At 51.7% G+C, this 18,900-nt stretch overlaps 1 protein-coding gene across 2 annotated transcripts in view; it reads left to right on the forward strand.

Moving 5' to 3' along the window:
* Nucleotides 1-18,900, forward strand: part of CLASP1 (cytoplasmic linker associated protein 1) — a 1,635,412-nt gene that overhangs the window by 1,324,121 nt on the left and 292,391 nt on the right. For both annotated transcript variants that reach the window (XM_086957100.1, XM_086957101.1), the window contains one exon: nucleotides 18,443-18,546. In XM_086957100.1, the coding sequence (XP_086813226.1) occupies nucleotides 18,443-18,546 (104 nt within the window). The remainder of the gene's footprint in view (nucleotides 1-18,442; nucleotides 18,547-18,900) is intronic.

Consider the following 18,900-nt stretch of genomic DNA (forward strand, 5'->3'; position numbering starts at 1 on the left):
TATGTTTTTATTATTAGAAGCTTATAGAGCGCACAGCTACCTCCGACGGAGGTGTCCCGGCGCTAGGATTACATGATTATCCCCATAAAGAGAGACCAGAATCAAATCATACAGAGGGACTAAGAAAAGCGAAATTGATCGTGCCCGATCCTACCGCTTAGTGAACAACCAGGTCTTGAGTTTGCGACGAAAGATAGGCTCAGATTCGCAAAACCTGAGGTCAAGGGGGAGACCGTTCCAGAGCTTGGCGGCAGTGACGGTGAAGGATCTGCCGCCAGTACGAGAAAGCTTGAATCTAGGAACTATCAGCAGACGCAGATTGTTGGATCTGAGATGTCTGACTGAGGCAGAAATTTTGAGACGCTTTCTCAAGTATAACGGGCCAATTCCATGTATAGCCCGAAATGTCAGGATCAGTATCTTGAAATCAATGCGTCGTAGGATGGGGAGCCAGTGAAGCTCTTGTCGATAGGCTCTGACTGAAGTACGGGCAGGGATGTTACCGATAAGCCGGGCTGCCGCATTTTGGACTATTTGCAGGCGATCAATAAGGTAGAGGGGGGCACCTGCATATAGACTGTTGGCATAGTCTAGATGGGTAGTGATAAGAGCCTGAACCACAGTTTTACGAGAAGATTGAGGGAGGAAGGGAAAGATTTTCCGGAGCATACGTAGTTTGGAGAAACAGGACCCTACTACTTTGTTGACTTGAGCACTTCCAGACAAGGAATTGTCAAAAGTGAAGCCGAGATTGCGAGCTGCCTGCACAGGAGTGGGAGGGGGAATCAAGATTGGAGGCCACCAAAGGATTGCAGGAGGGGGAGATTTCTTACTAAAGAAAAGAACCTCCGTTTTATCGGTGTTCAGGGCAAGATGATTAGCTGACATCCAGGTACAGATGTTTCCAAGGCAGTTTCTAAAATTGGAGAAGAGGGAGTCAGAATGGTCTCGAAATGAAAAAATAAGCTGAGTATCATCAGCATAAGAGATCACCCTGACCCCCCAGGACTCCACTACTTTGGCCAAAGGAGCCACATAAACATTAAACAGTAGTGGACTCAAAGCAGAGCCCTGGGGGACTCCGCACAGTAGAGGTTTGTCCTCGGATTCAAAAGGGTGCATCATAACCCTTTGAGAGCGACTAGACAAGAAAGAGGTGATCCATGCCAGTACTGTCCCACCAACCCCTAGCTGTTGTAGACGGGTGGTAAGTATTTTATGGGAGACAGTATCGAAAGCTGCGGATAGGTCGAGGAGGACCAACATGGCCTCCTCGCCCCTATCCACTGATTCCCTGATGATTTCAGAGACTTCAAGCAGTGCGGTCTCAGTGCTAAAACCGGACCTGAAGCCGGACTGAGAATCATGAAGCAACTGGTTAGACTCTAGGTACAGTGCCACTTGTTTCTGTACCGCCTTCTCCAGAATTTTAGCAGGCTTAGGCAGAAGCGAGATAGGGCGATAGTTGCTAAAAAGTAAGGGGTCGGCACCAGGTTTTTTCAATATGGGGACAAGCCTAGCCTGTTTCCAAACTGAGGGGAAATAACCATGTGACAAAGAGGAATTCCAGATGGAAAGAAACGGGTTCACTAGAATAGGGGCAAGAACGCCCATGACTTTGGCCGGGACAGGGTCCAGAGGGGAACCAGACTTAACATTGCGTAGCAAAGCTAACGCAAGGTCTGGAGTTAGCTCAGTGAAGGAATTAAAGGAGCAGGAGGTAGGACAAAAATAATCGTCAGGGTGGTCCGAAGTCGTTGCAAAGGAAGAGGAGAGTTTAACTATCTTTTCTTGAAAAAAATCAGATAATCCATTACAAAGATCTTGTGAGGGGGTACAAAGGGATTTAGACGCAGGGGGGTGAACAAAATCTTTTACAATAGAAAAAAGAGTTTTTGAGGAATTCTGCGCCTGCTGAATAAGATTGGAGAAGTAGGTTCTCATTGAGGAACGTTTAAGTTTATGGAATGCATTCAGGGCAGATTTGTAAGTCAATTTGGCTGAAAGATCATAATTGAGTCTCCATTTACGTTCCAACCGCTTACATTTACTCTTCTCTTCACGTAGCAGAGGAGAAAACCAGGGGGCAGAGGGACGGGATCTGGAGGAGGTGACAGGAGCAAGAGGGGAAACCAGGTCAAGTGCATCGGAGAGAGACGAGTTCAGTCTCAAGGTTTCAGAATCGAGGTCATTTTGCTGATTAAAGTGAAAATGAAAATGAGCCTCCAAGGAGACACAGGTAACTTTGGTCCATTTGCGTCTTGTTCCTTGATTAAGGGGAATAGGGGGAGGAGGGGATGGGGCCGGGAAAGAAAAAGGAATAAGGAAATGATCGGTCCAAGTCAAAGGGATAGGGGGAAAGGTAGAAAGAGAAGGAAGATTATTAAAAATGAGGTCAAGTGTGTGACCTGCTATATGGGTCGGACCAGTCACCAATTGGGGCAGGGTGAGACCTTGTAGGGTATCTAACAGGGAAGATGCAAGAGTGCAGGAAGGATTATCGATGTGAATATTGAAATCTCCTAATACAGTAAAATGGGAATGTTTAAGCGAGAAATCAGCGATAGTATGCATCAAAGTGGTCAGGGAGGAAGAGGTAACCGCAGGGGGGTTATAGACTAGTATGCCTGCACAGATGGTACCAGCGGGGTCCATTATTGTAAAATGAGCAGCTTCAATGAGGCCCAGGTTGGGAATTTTTGTCAAATTAAATTTAAGATGGGATTTAGCGACAATAGCAAGACCCCCTCCGGTCTTAGAATTGTCTCGATTGATGCCAGTGAGACAATAGCCAGGGGGAGTAGCCAAGGTGATGTCCGGATTGGAGGAGTCTTTTATCCAGGTTTCGGTGAGAAACAATAAATCCCAATTATGGGTGTCAAGAGATAGCCAGATGTCATGGGCATGGGCTGGAAGAGATCTGCAATTGAGTAGTGCGGCCTTTAATATGGTAGGAGGCTGTTCATTGATAATTGAGTGACGTAACGGTGCTTTAGGTACCATGGGAAGAGAAAAATTACACTGAGGGCAGGAATATACAGCATTTTCTAGGTTAGCGGTATTACAGCAGGTAAAGGGAACACAAGTAGCATAACGGAGGTTATGCAGTTGCTGTGAGGACCAACAGATTTTAGAGGCAAATGGAGCAGGGGTACTGGCGCTGGGCGCGGGTCCGGCGCGGACGGGCGCAGACGGGCTTGCCTTAGGCGCGCCTTCGGCGCGCCCGCTGCGCCCGTCCGCTGCGCGGACGGGAAGGCCCCTTACTAAGGTGAGGTCTTTAGGCCTACTATTCTCTATGTATGTCTATAGGACATTACTTTTCTATGTACCGGAGACTCCCGTCTCGACGACGGGGAATGATTCAGGCATGTGAATCTATGAAAGACACCAATACTGGATAACTGCAGTTACAGGTAAGTAACGCATTTCTTCTGTGCCCTCCAGTATTCATTGATGGGATCCATACGGACATGTCTTTCAGTTGAGGTGGAACTTTCAGCTGCATTATGCATTTCCCCCAAATTCTTTATTCCATGTTTTCTGAGGAAAATCTGCCAAGACTGGACCCAAGTCATTTTCATTGCACCAGATTGGCCAAGAAGAATGTTGTATGCGGACCTGCTGCTCTTTTCCACAAGCATCTCAGTTCAGGCTCCCATTCAGATCAGACCTCCCCTCCCGGTCTCTCCGAAGCCTCCACCTACATGCCTGGAGATTGAAATGAGACATCGGAACTCCTTTCTGCTGCCACTGGAGGCGGTTGATGTTTTACTATCAGCCCTAGACAAACTCTGGTTAATCTGGCAGATGGAGCAATTTTGTTGTGTGGTGCACTGACAAGAACATAGACCCCTTGCAGGCCAGGTTGTCTCACCTCTGCAGTTTGCTTTTTCTCTTGCCCAGAGGTGAGGTGTGCGTTTAATAGTTTAAAGAGGCAGCCGCAGAGGATGAAATAAGGATCTGGACAAGGGGGGTCGGCAATGGGAGGGGCGATCGGATGGTAATACTGCATGTTGTGGGGAAGGTTTTTAAGAAGTGATGCATTTGCCAAATGTACCGTACAATATGATATGTACAACTTAACTTCAGATGGAGATGTTTAATGTTTATTGTTCATGCGGTATGTAAATGACACTGCAATAACAATAAAAAGTTTTTATTAAAAAAAAAAAATAGTTTAAAGAGGCATGTAGCTGCACTGACGGCGTTCCTCTGTTTGCCAGATCAGCCGTCCATTTTTAAGTCTCACTGGCGAGATTGAATGATTTAAAGGGATTTCAGTATCAGGCTCTAAGCCCCACCCCCTCTTTCCCATTGGCCGGCGTCACCGTTTATGCTAAACAGTGGCCACCCATTGGGAAAGAGCTTTTTCTGACATAGACTTTTCTCTTTTGGAGACGGCCCACTTGGACGGGCTCGTCTGCCTTCCTGCCATCGTAAAAGCTTTCTTATCTTTATGGGGCCATGTGTTTCAAACCAGGTGTTGTGAATAAAGTATATAGCCATTCGATGTCTATGAGAAAATGTAATAGTACATATTATTCAAGATTATTATACAAATGCCATTTCACTTATTAGTGACAGAATTAAGCACTGCCAAAAGATAAAATATAATTTTAGTTTTTTATGCTCATCATTAGTGACATTGTGTTGGTTGCTTTGGGAAGAAATACAAATGGCATATTCTTTGAACGGCATTTTGGTTTGTGTGCCATGCAGTTTTTATATCAGTGTTCATATATTTACTCTGAGGGCTATTTCCCTTTCAGTGTTTTTTTTTTTTATTGCAGTTTAAAATCAAAATAGGACAGCATACTTATGGTTGTTAGTTTTATATTGAGCTCCATTTCCCATCAAAGAGGAGTTTGGGAAATCAAGAAAGAATAGTAAAGTTGTCCTTTATGATCGTTAATCGAAATTGACTGCTTGGGAGCAAAGCACAGGTTGACATTGTTTTTCTCAGTTTTTAAAAAGGAATTTTTTTTGTGTGAAAGTGTTATAAGAAAAGCAAAGATATTCCATGTTTGAGTTGATGAAGGTATCCATGATAAAGAACTGTAATTAGAACAAATAACTTTCCCACCTGCACCTTGTACATGGGTAGGAAGTTTGAGATAGTCTTGTAAGAAATCAAGTCCTGTCTCTTACAAAAGCATAGCATTTCCTATGACATGGATGTATATGCAACTCAATATTCTGAATGGATAACTATTATGAGAGTTACTGTGCCTAGAAATTGTTAGCAGTTTGTAATCCAATATGGTATTGTGTCGTACATAGCCATTCTAAGCAAACAATAAGAATCTGATAGAGACATCTAGCCGCAGATTCCTCAACTTAGAATATCCCCAGGCGTCATATTGGATCCGGAAAATCTTTTCCCCCAGCAGTACCTCTGCACGCCGGGGGGTGGTGTCGTCCGACTCAGTCATGACGTCGTCCACAGAAGTAACGTCAATGGAGCCATATAAGTCTCCCCCCCCCCCCCCACACACAAACCCACGCCCCCCACCTCCCCCCTCCCACCGTGCTGACATTAGTTTTCTTCTTTTCCGCGTCCCAACGCGGACCCGGAGCAGCGGTTACCTCTGACCTGTTTTTTGTTTTTCAGGCCTTTTTGACACCTTTAGCGTCCAATAACAGTGTGCGATGCCTTCGGGTTTCAAGGCGTGTGAACCCTGTACACAGCAGATGTCAGTGACGGATCCAAATGCGATCTGTATGTGGTGCTTGGAAGAGCACTACGACTAAGAGGAGTGCGATGCCTGACGATGGCTGAAGCCGAAGTCCCAGCGGGTACGTCGCATGTAGTTGCTGTCCGCCCATGTGTCCCGTTTGGAGTCCTCATGCCTCCAGTCTCCTTCTCGTGAGGGGGGTCGGTTCGGGACAGGTGGCAGAGTCCTTCCCATGGAGGTCAATCTCCTGCCACATGTAAGCACAAGAAAAAAAAGTCATTGAGGTCACTGACCTCACACGACGGCGGGCCCGCTGCTCTCGGTCTCTAACGGACACGGGCTCTCAGGAGTCGACCCTCACTTACCCGACATTTCCTGGAGCTGGGGCGACTAGGGCCCAGATCGAGACCTATTCTCGGGCCCCACTAGCCTTCTTTGGGTCACCCCCGCTCCCTGGCGCGCCTTTGGCCCCATAGAGGGGGTATGGGCTCAGATCGAGATTTTGCAGGTGGGTTTGCCCTCAGCACCGGTCGAGCACCCTGACTCTGGTTCCAGAGTCGCTGCGACGTCGGGACACGGCCAAGGAAGGGCATCCTGCTCGCACGTCCAAGCCTTCCATGTCGTGTCTGCACAGCCCTGTGAGGCTCCCTGCACCGACACCAGCTGAGGCTGCAGAGCAGTTCTTGACTCTGAGTCTACTCTGTTCCTCTCCACAGGATCCCACCTCGGTGGAGGTCGCGTTGATGCCGGTCTGACACCGGACGGACATGGGTAAATCAGGGATCATAGACGCTGGTGCCATCCCCGGCTGTTCATCCGTTTAGTGGAGGATGTGGAGGCTGAAACTGGGGAGGCCCCTGTGGGCTCGCCACCCCTATGGTTGTTTTTTACTGTCCCTCTGGGCAGAACCCTATGCATTGGCAGGTCCTTGGATGTCCTCGGGCTGTGGAGCCCCCACTTTTTGGTGGCAGGATTACCCTCATGCCATCCCCAACAGAAGACCTGTTGTCACCACCTCGAATGGCCATTGTGGCTAGTGCGGCTTTTGCAAGGGCGGTTCGCAAGGCTAAGAACATTTTACAAGTGCAGCCACCCTCAGTCTCTGGCCTCTGATCCCTTGCTCGATTTACTCCACCAGGGCACTGTGGAAGTGGAGCCCTTGTTGCCTTTTGGCTAGTCGTTATACAACACTCTTCTGGGGACTTGGGCGAGGCCCTCTTCGGGGGACCCGGGGGACCCGGTGGATCGTGCTATTGCACATCGACATCTCCCTGCTCCAGATGACCCTGTCTGTTTGTCCCTCCATCCTAGGGCTCAAGGGCTGGTAATTCAGGCGACTTCAGTCTCGCTGCCTTCTGCCCCTCCCCCATTTTTCCCTCCCACTTGGGAGTCTCAATGGTTGGAGTTGTGTGGCCGCCATGTATTTGCGTCCACCAGTGCAGGCCTTAGATCCCTGAACACGTCTTGCGTGTTTGCCTGCGGGCTACTTATTCTGGATGGTCCTCGAACTGACCTGGATCGGTTGATTCTTAATGGCCGGGAAATGGTGCAATGTTCCATTCGGTCAGCCATGGACACCACTGATTCAGTGGGTCGAGCTATGGCCCATTTAGTTGCTCTGCATCGCCATGCCTGGCTGCGAGCTGACCGTTTCCCTGCAAATGTCCAGGAGCGTCTTAGGGATTTGCCCTTTGATGGGGTCACCTTGTTCGACAGACATGCTGACTCGGCGGTTCAACATCTCATGTCTGAGTTTCCATGAGTTCCATGGTTTATAGTCCTTGTTGTGGACTTTGGCTTTTAGTTGCAGTATTGTCACTGCTTTTTCTGGTGCCCTGTCTCTGGGTTCACAATGCTAATACCCAGATGGACTGTGCAGCTTTTTGCCATCTTGTCCTTCTTTGCCACAGCTGGCCAGCTGTTTTTTCATTTCTTTTTGAGCCCTCTACCTAAGAGCTAGTCTCAAGAGGTGTCCCTTGCTTTTATAGGGATGTGCCATACCCTATGTGGGGTACTTGTTGGCTATTGTATAGCTGCTTTTAGTGACACAGGAAGTTTCAAAGGCTACCGCTGAGTCTTCTTCGGAATGATTATTTTCTGTCTATACTGGGGGTCTCCTGATTCGTCCCACTCTTCCTACTGTGGTAGGATTTCCCCTCTGGTGAGACCCACGGGTTTGGTGTAGCTCTCTCCTGGGGCTTCTGGGTTTTTGTCTAAGGTTCGTCCGTAGCTGTCTCCTGCCTCTGTGGAGTGTTGTTTGGTGTGTTCTTTCGGCTTCACTGTGCTCTTTCTGCCTGTCGACGATTGCCCCTTGGGGCCATGTTGTTCTGTTCCATTCCTGAACAGTTTCTTCTGTGTTCTGTATGGATTCGACATGTGTATACATACAGGATATGTTCGCTGTCACAGGGTGCCGGTGGTGATCCTTGCACCCCTGTCTTAGCTGCGTTCTATTTTGGTCCAGTCCTGGTGTGAGAAAGTGCTTACGTCTTCTCTCATGGCTTGAGCCCAGTGGGGTTTTTGTCTATAGGCAGTGGAATGTCCACCAGCGACGTCACTGCTGTGCTTTGCCTTGTTTTCTATTTCCATCTGCACTTCCCTGGCAGGGACTCCGTTCCCTTTGATAATTGTCGCACATAGGTTTAGCTGCTTCTGCTACTGGTCTCTGCTGCAGTTTTCTGACACACTGTGGCCTAGTGGTTGATGTCTGACTCTCACTCCAAAGGTTATGTGTTCCACTCCAGGTGTTTCACTGGTTGTGGGTTCTCAGTCAACACTATAGCGATATTGCTTTCTTTTTCTGTCAGATTTATGTCTGTGTATTTTTCACTCTTTCCTCATGAGTGTGGTGGTCAGTGTCCCGCCTGTCTCATGGGAGCCCTGGTTCCTTCCCCCTTGACGGGATGCTGTCGGTTTTTAGGTGTCTTGACATTGTTGTGTTCTGCTTTACACTGGTGCTGTTGGTACCTCTTGTGGAGTCTCTTTTTACCTGGGGCATGCTCTTTGAGTTCTTCCCCTTGCTTTTAATTTTTTCACAGTTTGTTTATATATACATCCCCTTATGTGTATGTATGTGTATATATATATATATATATATATATATATATCCAAAACACACAGATGGCGTGTTCTTGCCGCTTTTACAGCGGGCATTCGACAGGGTCGCCAAACCTTAGATATGTGTGAGTTCTTGGCGCAATCTCCATTTCTTGAAACACCAGAGTCGAAGTCCAAATACAGTTTAAGTGCTCAGGTTTATTTGGCGGAAAAACAACCCCTACGCGTTTCGAGGTAAGCCTACCTCTTGCTCACGGGTGCAACTAGAACCCAGATGGAGACAAATGCAGCAGCTTGCAGGCCTCACTGGCCTCTCCTCCTCCTTCCCCTCCTGGGACGTCAGCGGATCCCTTGCAGTGTGTGGGGCCTTCTATGGCGTCAACGGCGCCGACTGGCTTTGAACAGGTTAGGAGGATGGGGTGCAGTTGGGGTGCCGCCCTACGGGGGTCCCTCCTTTGGACCACAGCGCCTGTGCTATGTCGCGGGAGGTCGCTGGAGCTCAGGTCGCAACCCTGAGCCCCTCTCCGTCCTCAGGACAGGCGGCAATCTTTTCTGAGGCAGAGGTGACGCCGCTTCCGTGCCGGAAGCTCCTGGCCCTGGCGGCGTCATAGGGGTCGGCGGAGGGCCCCTCTCATCCCGTCACGGGTCAAGGCTAGCGGGGGACTCCTCGTCCCTCCACGCAGGCGGCTGCATCGTCTGAGGTCAGGCCCGTGCTTTCCTGCGCCGCTCCTTTGCTGCTCTGGCCCAGCCCCGGTCTCCTGCGCCGAGCGCTGCGGCAGAGGTCGTTCTGGTGTCTCCCCTGGCGTCAGACGATGGAGTCCTGCCTCAGATTACGGACTCTACTGCGCCAGGACGGCGTCGAGTCGTTGACTCGTCCTCGTACACCTCTTCTCCAGAGGTTCAACTTTTGTTGGTGTCATCCACCCCGGAGATGGGACGACGCGTCGTGGCTTTTTCCCCGGCGTCGTCTAAAGGCTGCTCCACGCCGTCTCTGCAGCCGCGGTCTTCGCCAGAGGAGCCGCAGGTCCCCCACTCCTCAGTCCCTCTTCCTTCTTTCCGGACCTGGCTCTTCCTCCCTCCGGTTGGCTTGGGGATGGCCGTCTTAGCTTGCAGCCCTCGCCTACAGCGGAGCTGTTTACCCCTCCTCGGGGCCCTATGGAGGCGGGTGCAGCCTTCGCTCGCGCTGTTTCCACGGCTGTGGGAATTTTGCGCATGGATGATCCAGCTACCCATTTCCCCGAAGATCATCTTCTGGAGGTTCTCCATCAGGGCTCTGGTGGTAGGGAGCTGCTGCTTCCCTTCGAGGGTTCACTCCATTCTTCTCTCTTGGGGACTTGGGGTTGTCCCGCCCTGGGGAACCCGGTACCCCAACACCTTCTACACCGCCACCATCCGGCACCGCATGATCCAGCGTGTCTTTCCCTCTGCCCTCTACCAGGGCCCCCTTTTGCAGAATGCCTTTTCCTCTCTGCCGTTGCTGTTGTCTCCCCTGTCACAGGAGGCCCACTGGCTGGACTCCTGGGGGTGCAATATGTTCTCCTCAACCAGTGTGGCTCTGCGGGGCCCCTAACATGCTGTGTCCTGGCTAGGGCCACTTCTTGTTTGTGGGTCTCGACGGAGTCCTTTATGCCTGACGCTTCTCAGGAGGGTGCCTGTGCAGATCTGAGTCACCATGTGTTGAACGGCCGGGAGCTGGCGGCGTTTATTCTTTGCTCTGCTCTGGACATCTCGGAGGTGCTGGGCCGTGCCATGGCTTCTTCTCTCACTCAGTGACCTGTGACTTGATCTGGTTCTTTGAGCTGTTCTTCCGTTGGGTTCTGTTGGCTACTGGCCGGCCCTTCTTGACTGTTTGTTTTTGCTTTGGGTTTTCTACACCATGCTGGCCCTGAGAATAGGCCTGCTGTTTTTTCTCTCTGGCTGCTTGACTAGCCTTCTGCGGGCTTTTACGCAGGTATTTTCTGTTGTCCTCTGCTGCGGACGTTTGTTCCTGAGAGGTTCCCATCGTTTGGGACGTAACATGCCCTATGTGGGGCATTGGTAGCTGTTATATAGCTCTGTTATGTGCTGAGGAGTTGTGATTACCCTCATGTCTCTGTTCTCCGTGGCGTTAAGGTATGTTGCAGATGCAATCCTCTTGCTGATGGCTTGGGATGGCTTGAGTTGCGCCCCGGGGTGTCCTCCTCCGGGGTCACTCTGCTGTTCGCCTGGTCTAGCCTGCTGTCTGCGGCCGGGCGTCTTGGTTCTGCCTGGTTCCACATCTTTTTGGACTGTGGGTACGGACTCCTCCCTGGAGCGTGTCCGGACCTTTCTCGCCTTCTTGCTCTCGGTCGTCTGCTGACGTCTGGCTTGCCCTGAGAGCATCCTTCTGCAGTGCTCTCGGCGTCTGGCTGCACTTGCTGGTGCTGACTTGCTGTTTTTCTGCACCATTGTGCCTTCTTGGCGCTTTGGTGGGACAGTCATCTTTGCCTTGTCCACTTCTTCCAGTAGGCCTTGCACTCAGTTCTACCAATCATCCCTGTGGGATGAGATGGTCCCTGAGTTCTTGTTTCTTTTCGGGTGCAGTCTGTCCCTGCGGGGCGCTGGACGGTACTTACTGGGTGACCTTGAGCTGCCCTTTTCGGCTTCCACCTGCTTATTGCGGACGGCGCCGTTCTGCCTGGACTTTGCCTTCTGAGTGTGTTAAGCTTGACTGCCCTCTTCGCTGGGTGTTTTTCCAGTGGAGGGAGGCTTGCCTTTGGCCTTGGGCGAATGTTTTGTTATCTTGTATGGGCGTGGGGTGCTTTGACCTCCTTTTTGCCTTGCCTTGTTTCCTCTGCTGAGCGAGGATGGGCTGCTTCTTCTCTTCTCCTTTCCCGCATCCCCTTAAGGGTTGGTGGTCTTCTGCTTTCGGGGGTTCCCCTTGCCTGAGGGACGGGGCTCCTCATCCTGTCTTTGGGACTCAGCCCCTGTGGGACCCTCTGTTATGACCAGGCTGGTGGGGTCCTCTAGCAGACCCTCCTTCCCCTTGGGTATGGCTAGGGTATCTATTCTATGTGAAACAATCTGCGGCTAGTAGTCTCAATCAGATGTGCGAGGTACTTACCTTTGGTAACGATGTATCTGGTAGCGACGATTCATGCCGCATATTCCTTCTCGGCCCGCCCTTCCTCCCTGTTCTGCGAGGACCCTTTGGGTTGGTCATCTGCATTCTCCTCCCTGTGGGTGGCTATGTCTTCTGTGCATGCGTTCTGTCGTTCTTTTCTGGCAGGATGTTCGTTCTGTTTATTTGTTGCTTCCTCCCCTTTTGGCGCTTTGAAGGATCGGTCTGTAGGTACTTTTGTGCCTATGTGTTTTAGTTGCCCCAGGTTGGGCCTATCCCTCCCCATTTTTTCTCTTGCCCCTTTTCATTGCTAGGGGTCCTGGCCCCTCTGATATCCTCTATGGTGGGGTCTTTTGGCTGGGCCTCTGCCCTTGTTCCTTACAGGGGTTGTCACATTCTGTGTTGGGGATGTCCGGGAGTCTTGTCGTGCCTTGTTTGTCCCAAACTGGTTCCCCTTCATTGTAATTGGTTGGGGTTGTGGTCCTTTTATAGATTTTCATGACACTTTTCATGTGATCTTGACTCCGCGGGGGCTATCTTTTTCCTGGCAGGGTTGATGTTCAAGGCTATGCTCTGTTCTTATTCTTTTCCCTGCCTTGGGTACTGCAGTGTTTGGCACTGCCCCTTATGGTGTTGTTCCCCATCATTCCCTTTTTCTTTTCGGACACTGTTCCTATACTCTCACAGTTTTTTCTGATGGCTCTGCGTTGTGGCGCAGAAAAGTTCTCTGAAGAAATCTGCCGTAGGCGCGCAGGGGTGGGAGTTATGTGACCTCGCTGACGTCACCTGCGCGGACGGCGCGCGGAGATGCTGTGGCAAAAGATTTACCGGAACCAGTCTCACGCCTGGAGATAATTCTGCATGATGTAATCTGCGGCTAGAATCATCCATCAGCGCCGAAATTATGTCACAGAAAGTTCTTAGGCGCCACCCATGCACGCTGATGTCAGTTCTTTCTTTTTCCGCGCCAGTAAGCACAGATCCGGATTGAGCACGTACCTTGGTTTCTTTTTGACCACTATTTTGAGACTTTTTGTCTCCCCAACCTTCTCTTGGTGCATGTAGGGATGCCCAGTTTTAAGTCCTGTGAAACCTGTCGCCGAAACATGTCGGTAGCAGACTTCCACGATGTTTGCCTCTACTGCCTGGAGGCCAACCACGACTCCCGGGACTGCCGCGACTGCCGTGCCATGGCCCCCAAGGCCTTGCGGGAGCGGTGTCGGAAGCTGCTAGAGGTCCAGCATTCATCTAGGGGCCACTCGCGGGACCGGAGACGTCAGATTCAGGTAAGCATCACCATAAAAAGAAGTCGAAGAAGCGTGTTCACTCTCCGACATCCCCCGTCGCTCCCCAGTGGTGGACGAGGGGGACAGGGGCCTCGCCGAGCCGGAGAGTTCCGTGGCCTACCCACCATACCCGGGTCCGTCGGCAACTCCTGAACAGATGCAAGAATTCCTTGCTGCTTTGGACCGCCTTTTACAGGCCTTGAGCTCCCGCCGGCGCGCCTACTGGCCCTGCGGACCCGTGTCCTGATCCTGCTGGCCCCGGCGGCTCTGCCATCGGCTCCAGCCCTGGCGCTAAAGGATCCTGCGCTGCTGGCTCCGGCCCCGGCGCCACGAGGTGCGGCGTTGCCGGCCCCGGCACCGCCCTAGGCTCCACCCCCGACGCCACACTGGGTGCCGTTTATCCCACCCCTACCCCGGTTCCCAGACCATTTTGTTCCAGCTTAGGATCCGCTTTGGGAACCAGCGCCGTTCACGGCGCCGTTCGTTCAATCTCCGGCTCTGCCTCTGCGTCCAGCTCCCTCCAAACCAGAGATGGAATACGATGGGGAGGGGCCCGAGGACCCGCTTGCTCGGCAATGTGACTTCAAGCTCGATTGGGTGGATGACTTGGAGGATGCAGGCGACCTAGATGTCTCTTCTGACCCGGGATTCGCCTCTCCCCCGCCCACAATTGAGGAGTGTTCCTCCTATATGGTGTCCTCCGTCGGGCTGCTGAGGTTCTCAATCTTTACCTTCCCACAATGGCCCTCAACCAACCTCCTCACCGAGGTGCTCCAGCCGGCGTCTAACTCGGCGGAGCTGCTGCTTCCCTTTAATGACGCTCTTTCAGAGGTCCTCTTGGGCGCCTGGTCGAGGCGGGCCACGGGGGCTCCGGTGGATAAAAACATCGCTAGACGCCACCGACCAGCGCCAGGAGATCCCGCTTTCTTGACCACTCACCCTACGCCTGAGAGCCTGGTCATTCAGGCCTCGACGTCGCAGAGTGCCTTTCCCACGGCCTGCCGGATATGGACTCTAAAAGGCTGGACCAGCTTGGGAAGCGTTTGTTCTCCTCTGCCAACCTTGGGCTGCAGTTGGTGAACACCGCCTACTTGTAGGGCCGCTACTCCCACGCCGTTGCTCAGGTGTTGCCTCAGTGTCCTGAGGAGGTGCAGGCTACCCTTTGTCAGGCGATTGCTGAGGGCAAAGATGCGGCTAAGTTTGCCATCCAGTGTGGGTTAGACATCGCCGACTCCCTGGGCAGGGCTATCTCTACAACCGTGGTGTTGTGGCGCCATGCCTGGTTGCGTTCGACCGGGTTCTCGCCCGATGTCCAGAGTTTGCTCATAGACATGCCCTTTGATGGCACCCGTCTGTTTGGCGACAAGTCTGACAGTGCCCTCGAGCGCTTTAAAGACTCACGGGCTACGGCCAAGTCCCTCGGTCTTTCTACTATGGCTCCGGCCACTCCTGGTTTTTGTTCCTTTCGTAACCAGGGTCGAGGCGCCCAGGCGCGCCCTTCCACCAGGCCTGTGCAGAACCAGCCACAGCGAGGCCCCAGTCGTGGATTCCGCAGGGGCGGGTCGGGGAACCAGCGCACGGGTCCATCCACCTCCACCAGCGCTGCTTCCGCCTCTAAACCCTTCTAATCTGAGCTTCAGGGAGCACCCCACACCGGTGGGTGGCAGGATCTGCCACCACCTCCCCCGCTGGCGCGAGATTACGTCAGACAAATGGGTGCTGCAGATAATCTGCAAGGGTTACTCCCTTCCAGTCCCCACCCCCAGCCAGGCCACCTTGGTGCGACCGCATGTCGGGGGATCCTTTGGCTCCAACAGGAAGTTGGCCAAGGGGGCCATTGAGTACATTCTTGGGCTAAAAGTAGGGACTGGTTGCTATTCCCACTACTTTCTGGTCCCCAAGAAGGACAAAGGGGGCCTGCGTCCTATCTTGGACCTCCGGGCCGTGAGTCGCTTCCTCCGGAAGGAGAAGTTCAAAATGCTAACCCTGGCTCAGGTCTTGACTGCTCTCGACTGGATGGTAGCGTTGGACTTGCCGGACGCATATTTTCACATCCCTGTCCTGCCGCCCCACCGGTGTTACCTGCAGTTCACAGTAGGCCAGGAGCTTCCCTTCGGCCTTACCAGGGTGTTCAAAGTGATGGCGGTGATCGCAACTCATCTGCATAGGTCAGGAGTGTCAGTCTTCCCAGGCAGTCATCAACCACCTTCAGACTACTGCCGACCTTCTGCATTTGCTAGGGTTCTCCCTCAACATGCCGAAGTCGCACCTGAGTCCCTCTCAGAAGCTCCCCTTCATCGGAGCAGTTCTGGACTTGACGCAGTTTCGGGTTTATCCTCCCGAGCAGCGAGTCCGGGATATTCAGGCTATGACTCCGATCTTTCAGCCTCTATCCTGGGTTTCAGTCAGGATGACCCTCCGTCTCCTGGGCCTGGTGGCCTCCTGCATCCTGCTAGTGCGACATGCCTGATGGCATATGCGGGCTCTGCATTGGGACCTGAAGGCCCAGTGGGCACAGCATCAGGGCAACCTGTCCATTCATGTCCAGATCTCGGAGGGAACTGCACGACATCTGCAGTGGTGGCTCATGAATCGCGATTGGTTCAATGGCAGATCCCTCTCCCTTCCCCAACCGGAGCACACAGTGGTGACGTATGCGTCCCACGTGGGTTGGGGGGGCCACATAGGAGAGGCGGAGATCAGAGGCCTCTGGTCTTCCGCGTAGTCGCAGCTCCATATCAACCTGCTGGAGCTGCGGGCGATCCGACGTGCACTGAAGTCATTCCTTCGCTCTGTCCGGGGAAGTGTAGTGCAGGTGTTCACGGACAACACCACCGCCATGTGGTACTGCAACAAACAGGGCGGAGTGGGGTGGGGTCTTGGACCCTATGTCAGGAGGCTCTGCGCCTCTGGACATGCCTCGAACATCAAGGCATTACCTTGGTGGTTCAACACCTGACAGGTTCTCTGAACGCCAAGGCAGATTAACTCAGCGAATGGCGTCTGAACTCGGACATGGTGCAAGGTCTCTTTCTGCAGTGGGGAGAGCCTTGGTTAGATATATTTGCCACCGAAGACAACTTGCAATGTCATCAGTTCTGCGCGTTGGAATTTCCAAGGCGGCCCTCGCTCGGAGACGCTTTTCGTCTCGAGTGGTGCTGCGGTCTACTGAACGCTTTTCCGCCTATACCACTTCTTCCCAGAGTTCTTAAGAAGATCAGGGGCGACCAGGGTCAAGTTATTCTTGTGGCTCCGGACTGGGCGAGAAGAGCATGGTATCCCGAGCTATTCAGTATGAGCATCGATTCCCGGATCTGTCTGCCTCTTCGGGAGGAGCTTCTGTCGCAGCAGCAGGGGACGGTCCCCACCCGAAACCTGTCCGGCCTCCACCTCCATGCGTGGAGATTGAGTGGCGACAGTTGATGGTTTTTGACCTTGCTTCCGAAGTCTGTATTGTCATTCTGGCAGCCAGGCGTCCTTTCACTAAAACGGTATAGGCCTGCCGATGGAACAATTTTGTGGCATGGTGCACAGCAAAGGCTGTGGATCCCCTTTCGGCCCATCTTTCTGAGGTTCTTCTGTTTCTCCTATCTTTGGCCCAGCAGTGCTCTGCTCTGGGCACTATCAAAGGCTATCTTTCTGCCATATCCGCCTTCCTGAGGCTTCCTGATCAGCCTTCTCTTTTTAAGTCTTTGGTTGTTAACAACTTTCTCAAAGGCGTTACACACACATTTCCTCCCGTGCCTTTCATAATGCCTCAATGGGACTTAAATCTTGTCTTGACTTTTCTGATGTGTGCTCCCTTTGAGCCTCTTCATATCTGTCCTTTACGTCTTCTTACTCTAAAGACGGCTTTCCGGTTAGCTATCACCTCTGCCAGAAGAGTGAGTGAGCTCCAGGCTCTTTCTTCTAAACCTCCTTTCCTTTCCGTTCATCCGGACAAGGTAATTTTAAGGCCGTCCTTCTTTCTTTCCAAAGGTTGTCACGCCCTTCCAAATCGGGCAGACCATCACGTTGCCCGCCTTCTTTCCGCCTCCGCATCCTTCCAGGGAAGAAGAGAGACTCCACCATCTGGACCCAAAAGTGCGCTTGCTTTCTATCTGCAGCATACACAACAGTTCCAGGTGGATGATCAGCTCTTTGTTGGCTACGTGGGCGCCAAAGAAGGTCGGGCTGTGCACAAACGGACCATTTCCCGGTGGGTCGTTCTGTGCATCAAAGCATGTTACTCCTTGGCCAAGAAGGAGCATCCTGTGGGATTGCGTGCACATTCGACCAGGGCAACAGGACATTTGTCAGGCACCTACGTGGGCCTCGCTGCACACGTTTACAAAGCACTACTGCCTTGACAGTCAAGTCCGGAGAGTTGGCTTCTTTGGCCGTTCTGTTCTCCATGACTTCCTGGTGTAATTTTGTTCGCAGACCCACCACCGGGGTTGGTATTGCTGGGGTATCTGTTCTATGGTGAGGAATCTATCACTGACGTGTCTCTTTCATATGCACAAGTTACTACTTGTGTAACGATATATCTGTAAGAGACATTAGTTAGTGATAGATTCCTTTCCTGTCCCACCCATCCTCCCCGTACTGCAAACTGATTATTAGGGTTAAGGTCATGCCCTTTTAGGGCCCTAGTTTTATGCACCAATGGTCAGTATCTTGCATGGCTTTGCGTTTCAGGCGCGGAAAGTCGTGTACAGAACTGACATCAGTGCGCATGGTTGGCGCCTAAGTACTCTCCGTGACGTCATCTCGGCGCTGACGACGCCAGTGACGGATGCGGAGCCGCAGGACGCCACCTACTGATGCGCAAGGGTACTGCTAAGTAAAACTTTCAGGATCCAGTCTGATGCCTGGGGATATTCTAAGGTAAGGAATCTATCACTAACTAATGTCTCTTACAGATAGATCGTTACACAAGTAGTAACTTGTGCTTCACCAACTCACCAGATACCTAGGCTCTGCCTCATTGCCATTTGCACACATCTGCAGAAGCAAAACTGGAGGTCACTCATTCTCCTACATCACACCCAATACATGTAATGTCCTCCCTCAGTACATGAGAGCCTCCTCCTCACTTCTTAAGTTCCGCAAGAAGCTGAAGACCTGCCTCTTCTTATAAGCACCTTGGGGACAACACACCTGCCCAAGCAACTGGATACCCTCTAGGGTTTTTAGTGCACTATACAAATCAATATAACATAACAATCGTCGTATAGACTTAATATGTTGTGCTGTGCTAATGTGACCTCATAGTTTTCTGTAGCAATTGATGTTTTGTTATTGGGTTCATTGTATGTTTTAGACGATAACAGGCCATTAACTATCCTTCTGTTTCACTTAAGGGGTCTCCAAGCAATACTATTGGCCGAACGCCACGCCACTCCAACAGTAGAACCAGTCCTCTGACTTCACCAACCAACTGTTCCCATGGTGGGCTGTCTCCAAGGTAACAACTCTCTTTCATGCTTGATAACAAACACCTACAAAAGTATACTGTGCTGAGCACGCCTTCTGGGAACATTGATTTACTCTAGTACAGACAATGGCACAACTCTGTAGCTCCGATGTGAATTACTGGAATTTATTAAATGATGATGGAATGTGTGTAGATATCATGCTTTACTAACAATGCAAAAGACACACAGTTAATGGACTGCGGGTGACTGTTATGATTTGTTCTTCATTCCGTCTCTCAATTGTGTGACTTTTACTAACAATGCAGGCGCTTTCATACTTGCCCTATTGATAATCCATAGATGAGGAGTGGTCAACAAGGATACGCTGGTAACATTAAAAATGT

This window comes from Lissotriton vulgaris, chromosome 2_1 (genome assembly GCF_964263255.1).
Source record: "Lissotriton vulgaris chromosome 2_1, aLisVul1.2, whole genome shotgun sequence".
Classification (NCBI taxonomy): domain Eukaryota; kingdom Metazoa; phylum Chordata; class Amphibia; order Caudata; family Salamandridae; genus Lissotriton; species Lissotriton vulgaris.